The following is a 23,750-nucleotide window of genomic DNA, read 5'->3' on the forward strand; positions in this document are numbered from 1 at the left end:
TGACAATGCTGAGTGAATAACTGACACCAAATAATTTATTTGTTTAATGTATCCTGTTAGTGCATTCATGACTACCCACGAGCAGAGAGCTATTTCCTTGAATTAAACCATTGTTCTAAAAGATCCAACAAACACATTTGAGAAAATTGTTCCGTAGATAGGCTTGAAAATTCACAGGAAACAAAATCAAAGGCACAGAGCACAACTGCAAGGATTCATTTAAAATCTGCAGTGAAAATGTCCAAGTCTGATAGCACCATCTTACAAACTGCAAGCACTGAAAAAAACCTGTATCCCATAATGACAGGTTTCTTTTATAGATGCCCTGTATGTTTTCCAATATTCAGGGAGTCTATGGACCAGATTTCCGACTTTTTTCCAAGCACAAAAGCTAGACATGCACCTAAAAGAAGGTATTATTCAAAAGCAAGATGTATCCACTAGAACTACCCAACGCCACACGTGCCGGCAACGCTGCCAGCGTACAGACATGTTCCCTCTTGTAGGTTTATGGACACTTGCACACTCCCAGTCCACTGGACCGTGGGGCTGGAATTACAGAGTGATCTAAAATCATGGGAACGACACAGTATTTAGATGCACTTCCCCTCCTCCCCAACATTTCACTGTATGCAATGAAACTAATTATATCTTTTGCAAAGATAAGTGCAGATGTGCTAAGAAAGGCACAAAGCCCCAGCACCTGTGGAACAGGTGGAGCCAGTATGCTCTTGAGCAACTCCCTGAACAAATGGACAATCCTGCCCTTCTCCTCTGTCCCGATCGTATTTTTGGGACTCCAGTTCGACCAGTAACTCTAGCTGTCCCCTCTCACATTTCTCACACCTGCAGCTATGCTGCAGACCCTCTCTGCGGTGTGCAAGGGAGGTGGGAGTAAGAGCGAAGGGCTCTTCATTTGCTCCCTGGCACGATGCAGCCACGCTGGGCACCGGGAGAGATGTGGAGTGGGGCCAGCGGGTGCCAGAGCTCGGCAGGAGACGGGCAGACTGCAGACAGCGTGGGCACGGGCACTGCATGCAAATGAATGGAGAGCAGCATGTCTCAAAGTAACGCTTTTAGCAAAAAGCTATTTTAGAAACGTGGACTTTTCTGTTACCCAGCACTAATACATGAGATGTGGTAAGAGGGGCCAGGGTAGCGAAACCCCTGCGAAGAAAGACAATGGGATTAACTGGCAAAGCCACTGCTGGAGGTACACTGAAGAGGTGGCACTGGAGGAGATCCAGCTGTGGGGGAACGCAGACAAAATCTTAACACAGGCTCAAAAGCAGCAGAAACAATGGAGTCTGTATTCAGAGATGATAGAGGAAGATAGAGACAAAAAAATGAAGTGAAAGCTTTCTACTGCTAATTGCGAAAAATGCCAGGAAATGAGTGAGATGCTGCTGCCAGGAATAATGCTTGTGATACCGAAATTGTTGATGAAAGTGTTTGACATGCGCTACAACCTCAGGCAAAATAAGGCCAAGATTTTGGGGGGCATTTTTCCTTTTGGGTTTTTTGTTTGGTTTTTTTTTCCAAACAACAAGGAACAGAAGAAATGAACTCTTCTGTTACACTGCTGAGGAGTCTGGCATTGTAAATTCCCTAATTAAAGACAGGTCCTTTCTGGGACACACCATTTCAGCTGCCCAGAAAGGCTGCTGGGAAAACTCAGCCCCTAGAAAAACAGCTCCAAAATTGCTGAAGACGCCAAGGCAGTGATTAAAACAGCACCCGCCAAGAACGTCAGGGACACATCCAGGTTCAAACTGGAAGACTCCAGGGAGCAAGCAGAGACACTTCACCAAGTGAAGGCATGGGGACCACAGAAAGCAATATGAAAGGGAGAAAGAAAAACCTCTTGCCTGTAGGGAACGACACAAAACCAAACTGCTTCACATCCCCATGCTGCAGCTATCCCAAGAAGGAAGAAGCCACAGCTCATTTAACCACCGAAGCAGAGGCTTCCAGTGACAGGAGGAATGCCTGCAGCGTGACTCGGCCACGACGCAAAGCACAGGAGACGTCTGCTAGTCACTCAACTGCCATAGTAGCAGTGATGTTTCTGAGTCAACAGCCAACGCGCTCGCCGCCCGATCACTGAGCCAGCTGCAATGTAATTTGAGCAACACCGATAAGCAGTAATATTAGCCTGGAGAAATGTCACTAGGGTGGGGGGGCTCATCTGAGCTATCTTTAGCCATCTAAAAGTTAATCACCTAAGCTCCCCGCACAGACAGTGGAAAGTGGCTGGGACCTCCAAGGGGTGATCCTGGTCTATTCTCAGCACAACTGCTCCGATGGGCTGAATCACCCTCCGGAGGTGCCTGTCGTTCTCCATTAACTACAGAAGGCACCTCTCTCCTGCAGTCACAGAAACTGGCTGGAAAGGACCTCCGGAGGTCATCTGCTCCAGCCTCCCACCCACAGCAGGACTATCACCAGCTAATCACCAGCATCAGCCTGATGCTCCAGTAGCTGTAGGGCACTGGTAAGACACACCACACCCTTCCTGTCATCAGCCACCAACTGGACATGCAGCCTTCAGCACCACCCTTAGAGCCTGGTGGTCCAGCAATATCCAACCCTGTCAACAGTCTGTCTGTCCAGCCAACGCCGCTTCAGCTTCCACAGGGGAATGCTGTGGGAAATGGTGCCAAAGTGCTTACTGCAGCAGGTATACCCACCCATGGCCTTCCATGTCCCCACAGCCAGGCCATCCCCCTAAGCCCTCGTAGAAGGAGATCGGGGCTTTCAAGCACAATCTGCCCTTGGCAAATCTGTGTCTATCATTCCCGATGTACTTTCTTGTCCTTCATGTGTTTGGAAACAGTCTCCAGTGGATACCCTCGGTGACCTCTCCGGTGACTGAGGAGAGTCTGACTAGCCCATAGTTCCCCAGATCCCCCTCGCCTTTCTCAAAGATGGACCTTTTTCCTGTTGTTACAGACCTTCCCAAGCACCACAGTTTTTCATGAATGACACACATGGACCTTACGGTCACATGAGCCAGCTTTTCCAGCCTGAATCCTGTCCAACACCATGGGCTTTAACATATCCACCTCCTCTAGGTTGCCCCTAACCTACTGCTCCCTTGTTGCCCTCTCCTTCCCAAGAAGGCTGGGGGGTGACAGGGCCTGGGTGAAGACTCTGTCTGTGAAGACTAAGACAAAAAAGGCACTGAGTACTTTGGCCTTTCCTGTACCAGCTGTCACTAGGCTGTTCCCCCCATAAATTAATAGTTTTTCTGTACTTTCTTCCCCTACTCCATACCCACGTTGGAGTCCCCTTGCTAGTCACAGCTCCATCAGCCTTTGGTCTGCTCAACTTCACCCCACACACCCAAACAGCGCTTGTACATCCCTCCCTTGTTACCAGTCTTTTTCGCTCTTCACCTGCTCTCTTTTTGCACTTTGACTCGCTAAGAAGCTCCTTGCTTCACTGAGTTGGCTTCTGCTGAAATTCCTGATCTTCCTGCACAACAGGATGGTTTGCTCCCAAGCTTGCAATACGTTTTCTTCAAAAACCAGCCACTACGTAAGATTGGTCTATAATTTTTAGGTGGCTGAAGTTAGGTGAAATTAACCTTATGACAATGACGGAGTCTTGAGACCAAGCAGTAAATGGAAGCCCTCAGCAGCAAACAAAAGAGTTTTTGCAGAGCCCTGGTGCTGAGCAGCCTGACCCCCCAGCCTTGCTTTGACCCTGATTCCTGCAACCTACCCCAAGGTGAGTGGCAGGAGATCAGTCATGGGGCCCCAGCCACCGTTCTAAGGAAAAAAATGAAACATTTCAAGGAAACTCATACCAAGACGTCAGCCTGGAGCGAGAACCAAGCCCTGATGAAGCCAGTTAAGGCAGAACTGGACAAACCTGCAAAAGTCCTGATTATACCCACCAGTACTGGTGTGAAGGCTGGTTGGGGTGGATCACCAGCCAGGTCATGAGAATCAGGTCACCGAGGACCCACACAGGCTGGCAACTCACTGAACAGACCACTGACTGTTAGCAGTAACTAGGCAATTGCTTACCAATTAGTCTAGAGTAGGGTGATTGCGGTTTATTATCGTGGGAGCTGGAGAAGTCAACTCAATTTTGCCAGGCTTCGTGGCAATAATTGTGGGTGCCCACAAGCAGCACTTATCATTAGTCTTCTAATGTCAGTGTCCAGGGTCCCCTGGGCTGGGCAGCAGGGTACTGAGAGCACTAAGAGCATCGCTCCTTCTAGGAGAGGGTGATGACATGGAAGAGGCAACCAACAGCCGAGATACCTGCCTGGGATAATCTCAGCAGTTCAGGCTGGGTATAGTGCCTGGCTGAGCACAAGAAACTGAAGCTCTGAACTGAAGGAGGAGTCAGTTGAGGGGTACAGCTGTAGTTTTTCAGGGACTGCTGATGGGAGAGCCTGTGATATCCCCACAGACACCTTAAAAACAGACTGAAGGAGAATGAAGAAAACAGGGAGAGGATGCTACTCAAGTATTGCCTTGCAAAGAAATGGATATACCAAATGTTGCTCAGAGAGAAGGACCAGAGCTTCAGTGGGCATTGCGGCAGAGTGCAGAAGATGTTTCATCATGAATCTTCATTCCCACAGAATAAATAATACTAACATCTCTTTTTAACTGAGATGGAGCACTGGAAACCACTTGGAAAGTATTAGCTAATAAAAAGTCAGGGTCCTGAATTAAACTAAAAAAGTACTCTTACATTTATTTTGTGTGTTTACGTGTGTCAGATATGCAGGAACTCTAAAACAGCTGTGTAAACCTCAACTTTAAAAATGCTACAGTATAAAGATTAAAGATCAAGATTCTCAAAGCAAAGTTAACACTGCTCCTTTTGCATGACAATGATGTGCAAAAATGAGGTGTAAACACTAAGAACATCTTAAGGTGGCTAACAGAAGACTATGAAGCTTCCCAGAGAGGTAATTTCTGATCTGAAGATAAGCCTAAAGGTTTAATCTGAAATGCTAACGAGCAAGGAAAACTGGAGAAGTTCTGAAGAAGGATTTAGATTGGAGATACCATCTCACTGTAGGGTGGGATGGAGTGTTTTACCATAAGGCAGTCCCAGTTTCTGCAGTGTCCTTCCCCCCCACGGCAGCCACATGGAGTGAACAATACAGCGTAGCTGCCACAAATCAGAAGGGTAAGTGACAGTGCTTTTATGGTGCCAAATGGAAGTAACAAAATGCAGGAAGCATCTTGTCAGATGTCACTTAGCAGCGATATCATGGGGGAATCTGGGAATGGGATTTGCCTGCATAGTAGGAATTCCTCAGTCCATGGAGAGGGAGAAGCAGAAATGGCAAGAGGGGGCAGAATCTAATCTTGGCCTGTCAAATGAACGGGAAAGATTGCTCAGTTCCAAGTTTATCTCGGGGAGCAAACACACGGTTTGGCACGTTATCATTTTACTGACCAGGCTTGATTCCTTGTTGCCCTGTAGGATTCCTGCCTTAATCACAAGACAGGAGGAAAAGTACAACGCAAGAGAGTACCTCTCCTACACTGGGTCTAATAATACAAGTGGAAAAGACTGACATTGCATTTAAAGGAGAGAGCTGCAAGGAGAACGGTGAAAATTATTTTTCAGATGATGTTTCATAAGGAAATAGACACATACCTCGAACACATTTCTGAAGACAGATCACAATCATTACAAGTTTTTAAATTTAAGTGAAACCCCATCACACCTTTACTCAACACGCTCCTTAAAGTGCGAGGAAAACAGCCCAGAGAGCTGCAGGCTGGGGACGGAGATGACCGTTGGTTTTGATGGGCCACAGAAGGAAGCCTCCAGCCCTGACCTAGATTTGAGCCTGGGGGTTGAAATCCCAATCCCAACTCCCCGTAAATCATGGGGAGCCCAGACTGTGTTTTTGTTTTCCTAGTTAAACAAGGAAAGGCCGGATCACAGTAAGATGAAGGTTTTATTGTGTGAGTAGAAATGTTTTCTTCCTGAGCACATGGCATGCATGTGAATGGACGAGTGTGAGAAAGACACTGAAAAATCAGGATATGATTATGAAATTACCTAGCTACCCACTTAGGATTTACCTGTGCCATGCAGTGTATTATCTCATTTGATACATGTGGGCTGGCTCGGAGAGGGCTGGTAAGCTTACACGTGCAGGGAAACCAACTTGGATCCTGGAAACAACATGGTTGTGCTAACAAGGCACTCCACCTAAACTAATTAGCCCTGCCTTTCAACAGGCTTAATTAGGTGGGGCACCATCCTGTGCTGTTGTGGCTAGACGGCTTCCGGTTCTGGAGCCGGCTCATCCATAGCCAGTCTGAGGACTCCTGCGCTTCGCTACCTGGTGCCATGCACCGACGACATGCGCGTTGGAGCCGGGGCTCTTGCCCGTGCCGGCCCGCAGCTGAGCCTGGATGCGGTGCCTCTCCTGAGCTGTCTCTCTGTGCACGTATCTGTGCAAAACCGCCCGCCTGCGCCCCTGCTGCTGCGCTGGAAACCATGAGCTGACTTTCACAACAGGCCTAACACAAGGAAGAAACTATCTAGACAGACCACAGCAACGATTTTAATTCAACAAAGGGAAAAAACCCAACCAAAACATGAAAGATGCAAAGGACTAACTGTACTCTATTTCACTGTTTCATAAGAGTTTTGCAAACCACAAACAAAAAGGTCTGCATTTGGATCTGCCACAGAATTCAGATGTTCCTTTCATCCACATACCCATCTGTAGCTATTAAATCAGGTTTTGAACTGGGTTAACCTGGAGATAATAAAACTTATGGTCTAAATATTCTGTCAAGAGTGAAAGTCCTTTGACTGTGGTGAAACAAATACTGGAGTAGGAAATGGAAGAGGAACCTCAGGAACGAATCCTGGAAGAACAAAGCACAGTGCTGATCTACCTGAAAAGCTCCACTTGGCCACTGGCATTAGATGTAAAGACAAAGTTTATTAATAATCCTTAGCTCTCCATGAGGAAAATTATTCAGAAATTTTAAATGAGCCATAAGGCTACCCACGTCACCACAGCAATGTAGAACAGGCTATTGGTAAAATGTTAGACCTGTTTAAATCAGTTTCCTTGGCTCCTGTAAAGGTTACAATTTAACACAAAATTATCCTCCATTTCCTCTCAATTTAATTTCCTTAAGGTCTTCAATATGAAAGTTAAGAATGTTGCTCCTGGAAGCATCCCAACCACAATTCATAGGAATTCTTTAAAATGTATCAACCTTTGTGTCCGTATGCCCTGCTCTCAGCCTTGGAAAGACTGGGCATACAGTCATCCGTTATGTTTTGAACCACCATGCCAGCCATTTAAATGATATTAATTATAAAATATAATTAAATGTTTGTTTTTTCATGGCTAAATGTAATTTCTTGAAAGCATTATCCTTTAGGACAGAAGCTTAAAAAACTGATTTAGTTTGGAATTTTAATCTCTTTTCCTAAAACAGATATTTTATGTACCCAAAGGGTAATAATGTCAACCTCACCGATTTACCTTATTTGAACTTCCTGCCCTTATTTAGCCTCTCAAAATAAATGATTACGACTGTCATCCTACAGCTGAAACTCAGAGATACTGCTACTCTGCATTGAGCAGAGCCACTCAAGCACACAGCATGTTGCAAAAAATGACCCGTTTTGACATATTCGGTTTTCAAGTGATACTCTGAGTAAGCCCTATCGACTGATCTGTAAGTGTACCAAACGACACTGTGGGAAGTCAGAGTATTGCTCACTGCAGACCGTGGGTCGGTCATAGAGCAGAACCAGCAGAAATGGCTTGAACAATCTGAAAGCATACGCAATTAAAAAAGTTGTTTCTTAATCCGTGATCCTCCACCTTTTGAAAATGCAGAATGTTTTGCATGTTAAGCTACTGTCTTTCAGCTAGCTCTCTGGTGGCACCCTGAGATGTACGGATTCACTTTTTGCATGTCCACATACTGAAACTCTGAACGTTTGGAGTGAGCCTCAAGTCACAAAACTGAAAATCTTCAGACCTGCAGTAGCTGACAACAGAGCTAAAATATTCACTGTGCTAATCATCTGTATTAATCTACCCTAGCGAACAATTTCAGCTGTTTGTAGCTGTGACTCAGTGTGCTTTATGTTTACTAAACTGCACGTACAGCCTTTTAGAATAATCTGTTTAAAATCACAGAGTAAGTCCCACGGGTAAAAGGGTGGAGAGGAAGAGGGAGATGTCAGTATCCTACAAACCAGCATCATTTGTTTTGACAGCTTTTAATATTCCATATCAATCCTTTCACATGCTGATCTCCACTGTGCCTCTGTGTCACCTTCAAACTGAGGCCATCACACCCTGGTCGCCAGCTTTTTAAAAGATGTGTTTGGGACACAGGTCAGAACTGGACCGTTTCTTCCCCGACATTGCCAGGGACACAGCATCAGATTCCTTACGTGGTTATCCATAATCAGAAATAGCTAATATAGAACACCAGAAAATAATTGATTTGTGGGTTTTTTCTTACATCTGGATCATTCTAGCCAGAAAGTGATTAAACCAGGAGGTCTGAGTCCTGTATGACTACTTTCCCCAAATCTGGGGTCTCAGTCCTGACCCAAATCAGGCTGTTTACACTAGAGCTAAGCAATCAGAGAGCTGCCCTGAAGGGGCAGATGGAGGATAAACTCAAACCCAGCAATGACAGGCAGAATTGGAAGTGTAAGCGCTTGTCAAATCCCTACAGCCAGCACAGGTAAGAACAGCCTTTTACTCTCAAAATACATTTCATTAAGGCCCTCAAAATATATTTATTTAAGCACCTCAAACCGAGTTCAAAGAAATCAAAATGTCAGCTATACTAAAGGCACCCTTATTAACAATCTCAGTTAAAATATCAGATTAAATGGACATGGAAATGGAAATGTTCCCCACTGAAGGTCAAATATGGGTTGGTCTACTGCAGATTATTCCAGTGGTTACTTTGTATGCTTTAAGTTTTATGCTATATAGCACCTTTCAGAATGTCTTACATTTAGCAGCATAATAGAGGCACATCATGTTAGCCTTGGCCAAGGTCTCTGCACTGTCATTCACACTACTTCTCTGAACTAATTAATTCTGTGAAGTAAGTTCAGTGAAATTCATACAATTTCTGTGAAACATCTGATTTTAAGCTGCACACGACTTTCCATTTAAGGCAATTTGCAATAAGAGACATTCTAGCAGCATGCTAAATTGACCACACTTGGATGTGTTACAAAGGCAGGCTCAGAACGAGCAGCTGCTGCTGAAAAATGTGGTGTGAGCATCATCTCTTCTTGTGTTTCGTTTTTTTGTTCCTGATCTATAAAGTGTGAGTAACAGATTTTTGGCTTTTACCTGGATAGTATGTTCCCACTGTAAGTGGATGGAAATACTTAACAGTTTCACACAATACAGTTGAAACCCAGGAAGCTGCAAACAGTTCGTGACATTTCAGTAACAGGAATTTCGGGAAATACCCTGCCCAAAGAACTTGAATTAAGATGAAGGCCCAGCATACGTATTTGACTAGGATCTGGATGTGGACCATGTCCCATAAAGTATTACCGCTAATACAGAAAATACTGCAGTTTTAGATTGGAAACTTATATCTGGATTTCTCTTCTTCAAGAAGTATCTTTGGGAAGGATGGGAGGAAAACATTTCACAACTGTCCAATGCTAGCAAGATCTGTTATCGACAGACCTTGCACTTGTGTTTGCTAACTTGTGAATGTTTACTTCTTTGAATTTTTGCTAGCAGGATTGGCCCCACACTGCTAAACTCATCGGATGATAGTGCCTGCAGAGCAGTCGGTTATACCATGTCCCGTCAGGCTGTCCCAGACCAGCGTGAGCCCTCCCAGTGCGGAACCAAATGTCCTGCACTCAAGTCAGTAACAGCAGGGCCACAATTTCAGGTCGCTTCTCATGAAACTCAGAGAGGAAAGGAGGCAGGGAGGGAGGGAAGGGGAGCTGGAAGACAGGCTAGCTTTTCCACTTCACAGAACAGTATGCTGTTTTTTCAGAGAACGCAACAATTGCTCTAACTGTGTTCTGCTTTTGACAACCTAATATATGGTATTTGAAGAAAAATACATTGCTTGTAAAATGTGACATTTTAGAAACATTTTGGTATTAAGTGCTAAGCTTGTAAAACCTCCCTAAACACATGCTTGCACCATGAAAGGCCTAACCGGATTCAACCCATTTTAAATGAAAACATTGGGGTGTCTGGAACATGCTCTAAGGGTCCTGACAAGCTGGATCCAAAGCCTTGCTCTGAACACCTGGAACCTGGAGTCTCTTAGGTACAATGCAAAAATGTCTGTTTAAGAAATTTTTTGAAGAGTGTGGCGGTGTGGTAGAGGAGTTTTCATATGCACAGATGTTTAATTTCCTCTTGGAAAGGTATATTTATGACAGCAGGATATTTATACTAGAATATCTACGTTTAAAACCATAGCTCTTTTAAAATTAAATCTAACTACATAAGTATTTAGTAGTGATTAATGACCACTGATCATGGCTCCTAGTAAACAATAAAAACCAGTGTCTAACCTTGGGTCAGATCCTACTCCTCTTCTGGTTGATGAAAGGCTGTTTGCCACTGGCCTTTGACAGGCATAGTACTGAATACAAAATCAAAAGACTTAATTGTCAAATCAACACCCTGCTAGATTTTGGAGTGGCCTTTTTTTCTTTTCTTTTTACATTCTGAATTTCTAAACTGATTAAGTGCCTGAACACACAACAAACTCAATCATTGATACCTTTAGACATGAAAATATATTCCACATGGATAGACATATTCAGATGTTTTTTAAAGTCTACTGCTTAAAAAATTTAAATCTTTGTAAGCACACATATTTTTCCAGTGAACTGAATTAACTTAAGAACCTGGCATGTTTTACTAATAACCATAAATAATTAACAGTTGTTTCCTTTCTGTCAAAAAAGTATCGCAATTATACAACACTTAAGGCTGTCATTTACAGACACTTCTTTCAGAGAAAACAGTATTACAATAAAATGTTTCATTAACTATTAGCGTAACATTATCTACCAGTTGCACAATGACATTATGCTTACATTAATAAGCATACCCTGCTTAACTATACAAATCTTTTTTAGTCAATCAGGAGATGAAAAATACTGATAGTAAAACCAGAGCATTTCTGGGTGATTTGAACATTGAAAACAGTCAATACGTTCATTGTTCAGTATCACCATTTGGGAATCGGTGAGTCTAAACCGTATCTCAGAATGGATGCAATTCCGTAACTGAAGAGAGGGAAAAGTGCAATAGCAATCCTTTACTCCCTCTTTTAATTCTACCTAGATTATATATTGATTTTAAAAGCTCTTAAAGTTTTAATCTTTATAATTGTTACCCTATAATTGTAGAATTAACTTTGGTGGGCAAAATGTCTACCCTACAGAGGACACGGGCAAATTCAAATTCTGTCCATCGAGGCCAGATGTATTACCCTCTGTATATGCCCCTACAAACTAGAATAAAACACTGCTGCCACCAAGACTAATAAATACGAAACCATCAGCAGGAGTTCCTGCCCAACTACAGACTGAATGATTTGGCCGCTGACAATCAAAACACAAAGTTAGAAATACTTACGTTTTAAAACACAACAAGAAAGCAACTTACACTTGGAATCAGATCCTGCAGGAGGACAAAGTTTTGAACATTGGGACTGTCCAAGGACAGGCTGGTGGCTCTAGGATTTGTGCGGTGCATTACCCTGGGAACATCTCCGCACAGATACTTGGATGCAGCCTCTCACACTCCCATGGCCAGCTGTGTCCGGGACACAATGCTGCAGCAGTGAGCTCAACCTCGGGGGAGGAAGGAGAAACTTATATATAGCTGCTGCAGGGATGAGCTGATGGGTGCTTTCAGGAGTCCGTTTCAGCTCCCACTGGCTGGAAAATGCTGATGACATGGAAGTTGAAGGGGCTCAAATCAGTGGGACAATGAAGAACCCTATTCATCACTAAGGCATGCACAAACTGTGCCCCACGACCTAAAAAAAATAACTCGGCCTGCCAGAAGTTTGGTTTGGGTGTTTTTGTTTGTTTTGGTTTGTTTTTTTTCTCAGATCAAGTACACATTTCTCAAACTCATATGGAACCGATTCAGGACACTGAAGACTGCGATGTCAAAATCTCACCCACAGCAACTATTATCATTCTATGCAGAAAACAAAAGAAACACAGATTTTATCAACTCTGATATTAGCAATGGCAAAGTCTTATTGTCTTCACAGAGGCCTTAAGCAATCCAATATAAACGGGAGCTGAGTAAAGCAATATAGGGCTTTCAGGGCTTGACCTGTGCTTAAAGAGCAGAGTGACTCTGGGGACACAATGAGAGCATGCCACTACAAGATCTCTTCATTGCCACCTTGGGTTCACAGTTGCCTGGATCATTCCAAAAGAAGCCATCCATAAGAGAGAAGCCCATTTAACAACCTATGACTGTCTTTATGGTTTTATCCTACATAGCAAGTGTGGTATTATCAGTGAAATGACAACAACCTCAACAAAAAAACCAGTGGTTTGGCTCCTCAACTGTTCTTCAAAAATCCACTGCTGCTGTTGATTATAACATACCTGCTTATCTTGTCAAAGGAAAGGTACTCCCTCCACCTGGGTGAGGATGCCATCTATATATATCCTTAGGTTTTCAGCTTGCGGCCCCTTTGGAGCCTCTGTCTGATGGCCAGAGCCATTCCTGACACCGGGCAAGGAGAACTGCACAACCCGGGGCTGCCTTCAGCAATGGGCAAGACGGCAGTTCTGGGAGGTAGGTATCTCCCTGGCCACAGTAATGAATGGATGTCTCGGCCAGCCCAGGAGAGCCCAGCCTGCCTCAGAAATACAGCAGGACGGCGTGAGCGCACGCAGGGAGTCCCGCTGGCATCGCAGGCGCTCGCCCCATGGCCGCAGATGGCAGCTGAGCCCCAGGGAGTGACAGGCTCCTGATGGCAGCAGCACGTGTAGCATCTTCATGTGACATCCACAGGTGGGGCGGAGGGGAAAACAGTTTTTATCCGTTGCTATGGAGTCATGATTAGCCTGTATGTCTTCAGAGCCTGCCGAGGAGAAATGAAGGCTATTTTCTTATATAGATGTCATGAAATCAATCCTTGCAGAATTTCTGGAGTCAAAGGCTAAACAGGTTTGCCTGAATACCTTCTGTTACTTGATACAGAAATAAAACTAGCTGGGAGACCTAAAATGAGTGTCATTTTTCAGCTGGAGCTGATTGCAAAAAATTATTCTTTAGTCTCATTTGGAGTTGTTTATGCGCACAGTAACATACAAAAGTGTATTAAATAAAATGCAGCAATTATCGCAGAAAATGAGTCTTAGAAAATTAAGCACCCCCCCCCTCCCCTTATTGCAAAGCATAGTGACTTCAGAAGAAACTTTTCCCTTATTCTCTCCAAATGCTAAAAGAAAACCTGATGTTCTTCTTTTAAAATGTGTCTGCCTCTAGGTCTTTGGCACAGGTTTACTGATGGGAGGGCCGGCAATCTATTTAATGACTGCATTGACGTCAATAGCATAACTGAAATACTTACTAAGATGCATGAGTCCAACTTTCAGGGGGTGTGTGTTCACAGGCAGGCGCAACACACGAAACGGACTCTTGGCGGGAATGAACTACCCCCGAAGAGCAAAAAACAGCCTCTGGACGTCCCCAGTGCTGCCTGGAGCTTGGTCAGCTGCGCTTGCTTTTTCTGCAGGCAACTTTTAAGCTTCACTTTGAAATGCACTTTTAATTTCTCCAAGCAATAAGAATCACTTTACCATTCAACAGCCTTAATTTTACTCAGTCACATCATTAAGCTGATATCTACCCCATTTCTTTTAGACTTTTGCTTAGTTTCTAAAGAATCTGCAACATTATAGCACTGCATCCGTTAAAAATAATATTTGTAGGTGATAATATTTATAGGTAAGTCTACAGCACCACTGAATTTCCTGTGCACAACCAGTTAATTTCTAGCTCAGCTATTTGGTAATACATGGTTCCTCTTGCACTCTTGTTAAAAGCCTAAAACACCACATCTACTGGACCTGTACAATCTCTCTCAAAATCAAAAGGCCAGATCATCAGCCAAACTCACAGCAGACCAACAGCATTTCAAAATGAATCCTCTATTTCGTATATGCCCAGAACCATTCTCTGCGCGCCAAGCAGAGGAAGTATGGTGCAAGAGCACTAGCTCCATACTAATTACTTGGGATTTATAGATATTTGTAACCAAGAGCTGACTTTGATGCACAGGGCTTGTTAACTCCTACAAGAAGTTGGGACTCTCATTAGCACAAGCACCAGCATTATCCAGTCTTTTGTTTATGCTTTATACAAATGTTCGTGCACGAGTCTGTGTACAACTTACACCCACATAAAAAATGAAAGAGTACAAGTTTTGAGTTCGTGTAAAGGCATGTGAGAAGTGCAGACAAACGTGCAGATGTACAGGAAAGCAGAGGCTAAGGCACCAGCAAGAAAAATACCAACCTTTCACTCCCATCCCCAGAGAGGAATTTTAACAAAGGTTTAATCCCATGAGCCCTGAAAAGCCTGTGTGTGACATATCCCAAAGCGCTACACCCCCCAAGGCCTCGGGTTGCAAAGCAAATCAGCTATATTATATTGCTAGGTATATAATTAATTGTGAGGACAGACTATAATTATTCAGTGTTGAAAGTATCCAAGGGGCACTTGGTTGCCTGCTCTGGAGAAAAGTTTCTGCAAACCCCTCACAGCTCTGGGAAGCACACAAGACTGTTTGACCCTTAACACTATGCTTTGCTCCTATCAGCCATCAGTAACATTTAAATGCAGCAGCCTATCAAAGGAACCAGTATAGGAAAATACTGTCCATCTGGGTATCAATCTTTTGGCAGAAATGTGCCACCTCTCCCCTGTCCCCCCGTTCATCCGGAGAGGCTTCTCGCTCCCCATTGTGTCACGAGTGGTACAGCGCTTTCTCTGCAACCTCTGCGACGGAGAGGAGGGGGTTCATTTACCGCAGCGCCCACAGGGAACACACAGGCTTTTACACATGCACTGCAAAGGTAAGGTGATGGCATGAAGAGCCCATGCGAGTCCAGACAAACGTGACGACCAGGTACACAAGCACTGTCAAGCAGTGAGGGAGAAGCCTTGATATGAGGAACCTAAGCAAACAGCACCGATCCTGTGCTGAGCTGAGAGAAAGAATGTAGTAAAATATGAAAAAGTCCTGGGAAAAATACAGAGGAAACAAAACAGATGGAGAAAAGATTGTACCAAAATGGGTGGAAGAATGAGAGAAGCTTAGACTGAATGTGGCAGCCAGTGAATGATGATTTAATCCTGGGGGAATTAGGGCCAGTGGATTAAATAAATATGGAGGAAGGAACAAAACTAAGCAGGAACCACCAGACTCGTTGCTGGTTAAAGATTTTACTAGTTGAATCAATTGGGTAGGAACTAAAGACCTTTCACTGATGCCAGGGGAAGGGAGAGCTGAATTGAGAAGAGAAGGTGCTGATGGAAGAGAAGGCTTCACTGAGCCCAAGGTAGCACAAAGGTCAATGAAAGTAACGGTGGCAGAGGCCGCATTTAAAAAAAAAAAAAAAAAAAAAAAGGCGAACAGGAGAAAGAAACATCACAGACACTTGTGTGACAATGTGTTTGTGACAATGTGTTTATATGATGGTTTCTGTAACTCCAGAGAAGGTAGTTGGGTAGCACCGGTTCAATAATCCTGGCCCTGTGCAATTGTGCTCTGTAATGCTATATATCACTTAGGAACCTCATGGCCTGAAGTATTCCCATTATCCTTCCCAGCTGTGGAGTACATGAGCTAATTAAGGATTTATGTATTTTTTGCTATGGCTTCATATTTCCATGTTATGGTTTCTCAGTTAATTCATAAAAGCAATTTTGTTCGTTCCTGTGATCTGCAGTTATAACAAAATAACAGGAAAAATCTGCCAGATTTACTTAAGCTGATACCAAGGACAGAACACAGGATGTTCAATACATATTCCTCTTCCTTTTATGGCTGTGGTTATAAGGTTAAGAAAGCTCTGAAATTTACAATGACATTGGGATTGGCTTTGAAAGCACTCTGGCCAGAATTTTTCATACTTTCAAGAAAATGAAAGCAAAAAAGAAAAAGAATTTCCTAATTTCGACACAGCTCATTCATTTTGCTATGGGCCTGGGTCCTCAGTGATGCAACTCCTTGGGAGTGCACTAGCAACAGATTTGGCTCCTCTCTGTTTGAAACAACTGACAAATCCTGCAATATTCTAGCTGGAGTAAACAGCTGGCATGTATTACTTCCCGTGCAAATGCTGAATGTAATTTGTCTCCCTCCAGGGTAATTTTATTAATGTATGCTAGTTTGCTTTAAACCCTGAGTTCTGTACTTTTCATAACAGGATATAAATCACTCCACTAATGACAAATAAAAGGAGACATATACGAGGTGCTCATACTGATGTCAATTGATTGTGGTAAATCTATGAATCAATGTGTGACACGGGAGAGCTAAAATAAAATTCCGAGCTTTGCCAACTAACCAATCTAGAGAATATAAACACATTTCATTTCAAAACACATTTTTTTACCTAGAGGGATGTAACGCAGCCTAGTCCCAATCAAAACATTACTGTTTCCTTCTCCAAAACTTTCAGGAAAAACACTCTGTGTCCTTTCAGACACAGGAGCCATTGGCACATAACTGGAAGTGTTCTGGTAGGAAAATCTCTCCTTCCTTTCATAACTTCCAAATCAGAAGCCATCTAGGGAAAAAAAGCTGCAAACACTAAAAAAAAAAAATCCCCTAAAAATCTTTGTTCTTGCTGCATTTAAATGGAAACTTCCTTAGAAAGTAAACAGCCGTCATTGTTTTCTGCTATACTGAAATGAGTTACAATATGTAACGAAGGCTGTAAAGAGGTAAAGGAAGACAATCACCAAATTGATCAAGGGAACTGCTGTACAGAATGACTACAGCCTCCATGGGAAACAAGAGAGGCTCTACAGAAACCTGGAATGCACTCTGGGCAGCAAAGTGGGGACACCAAATTCAACAAGCAAATAAGGTCAGAAATTCAGACTGGTCCTGGTTTACATGCTAGAATAGCACAAAATAAGAAAATAAATTAACTGCAGGATAGGGTAACACTGGCATTCCGCACTACACCTCTGTTTTCACGTGAGCGCAGGGAGAATGTGAGCTGAGGGTACACAGCCTCTCACAGAAGCAAGTAGGCAGGTGTCTGGGTGCTGGCCCCACTTGAGAAGAGCGCATCCCCTCTCTCGGCTACGACTCTAAGCCTTGTGAACTACCTGACAATTTGTGAGTGTGACAGCTCTATCAGGCTGTTTTTCAGAGTCTTCCTTCACTGTGTCAGAGCTGCTGTCCCTTCTCAGCAATCTCACTCCTGACGCCCTCAGCACAGGGGTGTGACAGTACGGCAGATGCAATGTCTTAGGCTGGCCAGGAAGAGATTGCTTCAGCCTAGAGACTAGATCCTGTGAGAGTTGGTAAAATTAATCAACAAAAATAATCTGAAACTGCATTTAACTAAGAACCCCAAGCTTTTTCACTAATAATGTCAATAGTGGTTTCTTTCCTGTAGGAAATAACACAATTTCCTATCAATCTCAAAAATATTTCTTATTCTTACCTACAATCTATCACAATTTACTTAAGTTCTCATGATATAAGTCACATTTTTTGTTTCATTTGAAGACTTCACCTAAAGTCAGTTTAGATTCATGGTTAAGAACTCATTTACTTGAGGTGCCATGAATCCAGCCTGTACTCTTCTACTTTTGAAAAATTCCACAAGCTGTGAGCTGCAGTTTTCTTCCACAGTCCTTTTGTTACCAAATAAAAATCTGCATACTGAAAATGCATCCAGCATGGCTCATTTCCACATCTGGACATTTTCTTTTTTTACATCTCAGGGCAGATGTTAATATAATTTATTTTAGATATATTCACCTATCCACACATAATTACTAGGACTGAAGCATTAAAAAACATGAGTCAGGATCACAAGGTTAAAAATGCTAAAAGCTGGATTCTTCTCAGTTGCTTTCTCTTTTTGAGCTTTGCAAGGTAACACAAATCTTGCTCTAGAATTATGTGCGTCAGACCCTTCAGTCAAAAAGGAAGCTGAAATTTTCATGTATTCCCAGCATTAGAAGCTTGGGTTAGCTAAAAAGTAACAAGTTTCCTATGGCTCATGTTGGAAATACTGTAGAAAAATATCCACAAAGTGTTAAAAGTTTGAAAGGAATTGTTTCCACAGCAAGTGTTAAGAAAATTAACCTAAAAATTCCTGGAAGGGAACTCTCTCCTCATTATTAGATTCTCTAACTTATATAAACAGATCTATGGAAAGCTTACGAAATTTTCCATTATTTTTTCCACACAGGCCACAAAATCAAAGTCTTGCTAGAACAGATTTTTAAATAAGGTGACGAGCTGCATTCCTGCTAGCTCTGACTCGACGCTGTTCCCAGAGAGGGAGTGAAAGAAGAGTTCAAGATCATGTTGTCCAGTTTTGTTTCTGCATCAGAGGTTTCCACATTCCATTAACAAGTTTTGAAGAACCTAATCTGGAAGTCTCCAGGTCTATACGTGTCCCCGGACAGTAAATAATACACAGCATGAAAGGAAATGATAGTTAGTTATCCAGGCTTCACACACTGTAAAAATTAAGCTTTATTAGTCCCTCTAAGCACATAATTATTGGAAAGGCTGAGATTAAACCTTACAAATGGCACTCCTCCAAATCTTATCTACTTCTTTGTGGGAGTAACCTTTAAATTAGTGCAAGTAGGGCCAGCTCTGTTCTTGAAAGGGGTCCTACAAGGCCTCAGCACTGCATGGCTAAACCCAGGTGTAAAAATAAAGAAATTTGTCATAAATAAACAGCAGGCTGCCTCTGCTTCCCATCCCCAGTGCTTCACCCTACCTGAGCAGCCCCCTGCTCCCACCACGACTGCTCCCTGCCTCCGCTCACTGGGCTCACACTGCTGCCTACCCCACCTTGTTTCGGTACCCCAGGCAGACGCTGAGCCCCCTCGGGGGTCCCTTGCTCGCCCAGGCTCTAGCGCAAGCTGTACGCAGTGTGCTGCCCGGTGCCCTCCGTCCGGAGGCTTTGCTCGGTGTTATTCTTCTCCATGATCGTAGTCAAACCTACTTGTGTTTGCTGTGGTCTCTGACCCGACACAAGGGTAAGGACAAGGCGACTGAGGGACACTGTGTGCAGGGGGGGGAGCAGACAGGAAAGAAGATGCGATTAGCCACACTCACTGACTTCTGCTCTTGTTTGACTGTTAAATGTAGATTTCAAAAGACTGCAAGCAAACAATGAAACAAAAAAATGCCGTTCCAGGGCAGCCTAATAAAAGCAGAGGAAGTTTCACCTGAGAAAGGTTTTTGAGATTGCAATTTTTACACAGATCACATGGAAACAAACTGAAATAAACAGGATAAAAAAAACCCAGCTGTGTCTGAGCCTGTTCAAGGCTTGTAGGCTGGGGCTTGTCCAGGCCTGTGCAGCACAGGGACTCAGAAGAATAGCAGTCACTGTGGCCATGACTATCAAACCAAAATCATGTTCATCTTTTATGCTAACATACAAGGGTAAACGCAAAACCCAAACTATTAAAATAACAATATTTGAGCCTCATGGTTCTCTTGTACTGGTTTTGCACGAGTAACTCAGAAGAAGCTCTACGAGCCCAGAACTGCACCGGGGGAGGGGGCAGAGAAGCAGCTGTTAGTAAAATGATGTGCAACGAGCATCGTCTGCATTGGACCTTGCAGGTGATTATCAAAGTCACACACATACCTTGCAGGTTAACTCTGGAGACAGGTGGCTGACTCGTTGCTGGAGATCTCCTAAGAGGGATAAAGAATACTCTATAAATAGGTATTATTTTATCCTTTCAAACCCTGTTGGCAGTTCAAACTACCACCTCCCACAGTTAAAAATCCTTTTTCATACTCACAAAGAAGCCCAAAACACTTTAAAATGATCTGGCGGTTAATGAGCAGTATCAATATATACGTTACGAAAACCCAGAGATGTACGTCCCCTGGCTAGGCACACACACATGCTGGAAAGAAGCTATACCAGGAAAGATGTGCCCTCATCCCATACTGCCTTTGCAACTTTCTGCTCAAAGTATGCCTGGAAGTCAGCAAGGGCCGGTCTCTGTGCTTGAAGGGATCAGTGGGTCCCCCAGAATCTAGGCCTTTTCCTGAAAAGCTTTTCCCTACAAGGTCTGAACTGGACCCTGATGTAATGTCAAACACTACACCAGCACACAGGCTGCAAGGCAATGCCATAGGTAAGGTGAGAAATGTACAGCTTTAAACCCTACAGTTAACAGTTTGAATTGCACCTGGAAGCAAGTAAGAAGATGCTGCAGTCACTAGTGTAAGCTCTGAAACAGCTGAAGGACTTTTTTTGACTAGGAGCAACAATTTCATCAGAAAAGTCTGGATTTTGGAAGGACCAAAAGCTATTTGAAAAATTGGTTCAAGTCAGGCAAACAGGGCCTGACTGGAAAAAGGGTGCAGTATTTCTCCAAATGTCAAAATACTTTATTGTGAGATTTGCCAAATAAAACTGTTAACTTTTCAAGTTGAAACCATAATTTACTTGGGGAAAAAGAGACTTCTTTTTTAAAGAAGTTAAAAAAGAGAGTTGACACCAAACCCGAGATACTTCATTTTGGATTGAATGCAGTATTTCAGGCTGACCAAAAACGAAACTTTGGGCTTTTGCTTCCCTAAGAAGTTTCTGATACATTTTAACTGAAGCCAGATTTCCCCACACTCTCTCTTAGCCAACCTCCTAACCCCAATTTTTTGAGTCAGCCACTGAACTGAAACATCCATTATTTGCCAGCTCTCCTTTGAAGCTAAAATCAAAGCAAGTGAGCGGCTCAATTCTGCTGCAATTGTAGCTCCAGGGGGTTCTTCAGAAGTGCTCCAGGAAGGCCTTGTTAACCAGGTAAGATCTGCGTTAGAGTAACGCAGCTACAGTCCAGCTTCGAACCCTCGGCCCCAGCCTCCCAACCTGCCGGCAGCACGTGGGCCAGCGGGGCTCCAAAGCCTGCTCCTCAGCAGCAGGCTCCCCTGGGCACAGCACCCGCTTGCCGGCTGGGATTTCAAAGGCTCGGCTTTTCTGGAGGGAGCTGCGGGACCCAGATTCTTCGAAGGGTTCAGCACAGGGCACACATTTTGGATGCCGACTTCTCTGAAAATCTGCCCTGACCTGCCTCTGCTGAGCCTTTGAAAAGCCAAATCTTGAAATCTCTAAAAAACAGAAACTCCCCAACAGGGACACCACGCCGTGGCTGCAGCGCTTCCAGTATCTGGGGAGATGTGCTCCAGGTATCTCCAAACCCCGCGCTGAGTTGCACAGACATGCCTTCAGGGGGGTGGGGAGGGATGAACCAGTATTCAGTAGGGTATTCCCCGCTGCAGAGCCTGAAAAGGGAATGGCACCGCTCTTGGCATCCTCAAATTACGTCCTGGCTGTGCCCATCCTGGTTTCTGTGGCAGCCAGGGCACAGGCAACAGAGACCCAGAGATCTGGGTTTCGGCAGCACTTCTTAGTCCCTTCTTAGACACCACCACGTTCAAGGGTACATGGCTCCTGCTTCCTGCTCCTTCTCTCTTGCCGGCGGGTATTAAGAGGAGTAGGCGCCGGATGCTTTCTGACCGTGTCCTGGGCTGCGTCTGCCAAACTCAGGCACTCTGAAACCATTAATCATACTCTCCTCATTTCCAATCAGGAAACTGCCTTAAAAACCCTGACGTTAAAGTCCGAAAAGTATGACTTCTAGTTGTTTTTTTTTCCTCCAGCCCTTAGCATTCATATTTTCCAGCATTTCTGTAAATATGTGGGACAGCATCCTCTTTTTCTTTCTTGGGCCAGGAGGGGTGGAGGAGGAAAAAAGAGGGGAGAGGAGGCACTAAAGAAAAGCTAAGGTTCTCATGATCCCCAGAGCAGAAGTTGAAGTAAAATACCACATATCATGAGACATATGATAAAATCATGAGCTGGCAGCACGGCTGTAACCCAGCAGAGCTGTTTGGAAACTGTGCGGGAAGCTCTGCAGTGCCTGGAAGCACATTCCGCCACGGACTTGGATGTTTGGTATATAATGGTTTAAACATTTAACGACTTTTACTTTGGCTGGGCAAATGACTTTATACCTCAATCAAATCTGGGAATGTTTTCAAAAGGACACTGCAAGATGCCTGTGTGTCCTACAGGTTACGCCCTTGCTTCCTTCCGGCCCCATCCAATTGCAGATTCCTCATTAGGAACCGCTGAAATGCTTGAGCTGTTCAAAAAAGCAAAGCTTAAAAAAAGGAATCTATTTCAGCCATCTGTTTTTCTATTAACCTCCATCTTGGAACGCGGCGGTTCCTTCCCATCAGAATTTGCAAACAGAAATCAACGGGAGGAAAACCTCACGCCTGGATAAAAAGCTGGGCTTTATGTAAAATACAAGATTGCACTGGAAGGCAGAAAGAAGAGTCCACGGTGGGCACCCTGGTGATGCCACTCACGCGTGCAGCAGTGAAGCAAGCCCTTGGCGTCCCACTGGAGTGCACTTTTGCACCTCATCCTTCGCTCCAGGTGCCAGCGGGACATGTCGAGCAAGCAGCGCCTGCCAGTCCCAGGGTGGGATGGGTGGGTGCGTAACCGACGTCACCAGGAACGAATGATGCTGGTTTCATGCAAAACAGCTCTCTTGGGGCAAAACAGGCCAGAAAATGATGACGACTGGCTCATTATAAATAGCTAAGGGGAAACGGTGGTTCTGGACAAAGACATAAAAAGGAGTTTGTTTGGTTTCTCCTGTTCAGCAGGTATAAAAAACAACATCCTCCTCTTAAGCTCAGCGCATCACCTTCACCATTCGGTGCAATTACAGCGTCAAACGAAGCGACGTAGGATCCCTGGCTTGCCCGCAGCACAGGCCAGTTCTCTGGGCAGCCCTCATGGAGCTGAGCTGCAGGATGCCCTGCCAGGGAAATCCTTACCGTCCCCACAGCCTCGTGCTTGGGGTTTTTCCTTCCTCGGTGTCTACCCTTTGGCCGTGACCGCCTCTCTTGTGAAACAATGGTGGAAATGCACGGCAGGACTACAGCTCGAACGAACACCGACGACGCCTCCGCTCTGAGCTGGGCACTTAACGAACGCCTGGCACAGCCAAGGTGGCAAAGTGAGGATGATACCACACCACATGCGCGCAACGTGCCCAGAAACGTGTCGCACCCCCTTTCCCAAGCAGAAATACATCGCTCCCTCCTCAGGCACACCGTGCTTTTCCACTCTCTCCGGCCAGCCGCCATCACTGACCAGTGAGGGCCGCCATCCCGGCCTCTCTCGGGGATAAGGGGACACAAGACCCGTGTGAGGAAAGGGGGAAACGGGGGGGGGTTCGCCGGGTCGGTGGCCATAAAACCCTGAGGGAGAAACGACGGTGGAGCCCGGGCGGCGGGCTGCGCTCTGGCGCCCCCTGGCGTCCCGCCCAAACGGCGGAGTGGGCCCGCAGGCATGGCGGCGGTAGTGGGGGGACCGGGGCGGGGGAGTCCGAGCAGGGGCGGCGGAGGGCGGGGAACCCGGCCTCCGCCGCCCCTGCTCGGACTCCCCCCCCCGCCGCCGGTCCCTGCTGCGTA

The 23,750-nt window shown here is 44.7% G+C and overlaps 1 protein-coding gene across 8 annotated transcripts in view; it reads right to left on the minus strand.

Annotated features, from left to right (window-relative positions):
* Positions 1-23,750, minus strand: part of PDE4B (phosphodiesterase 4B) — a 219,593-nt gene that overhangs the window by 35,206 nt on the left and 160,637 nt on the right. For 6 of the 8 annotated variants that reach the window (XM_069788481.1, XM_069788482.1, XM_069788486.1 and 3 more), the window contains one exon: positions 19,894-19,943. In XM_069788481.1, the coding sequence (XP_069644582.1) occupies positions 19,894-19,943 (50 nt within the window). Of the gene's footprint in view, positions 1-10,231; positions 10,267-12,621; positions 12,641-19,893; positions 19,944-20,884; positions 20,905-23,750 lie in introns of those variants that run through there. The other 2 variants (XM_069788490.1, XM_069788488.1) reach the window with 2 other exon arrangements.

This window comes from Haliaeetus albicilla, chromosome 8 (assembly GCF_947461875.1).
Source record: "Haliaeetus albicilla chromosome 8, bHalAlb1.1, whole genome shotgun sequence".
Lineage (NCBI taxonomy): Eukaryota > Metazoa > Chordata > Aves > Accipitriformes > Accipitridae > Haliaeetus > Haliaeetus albicilla.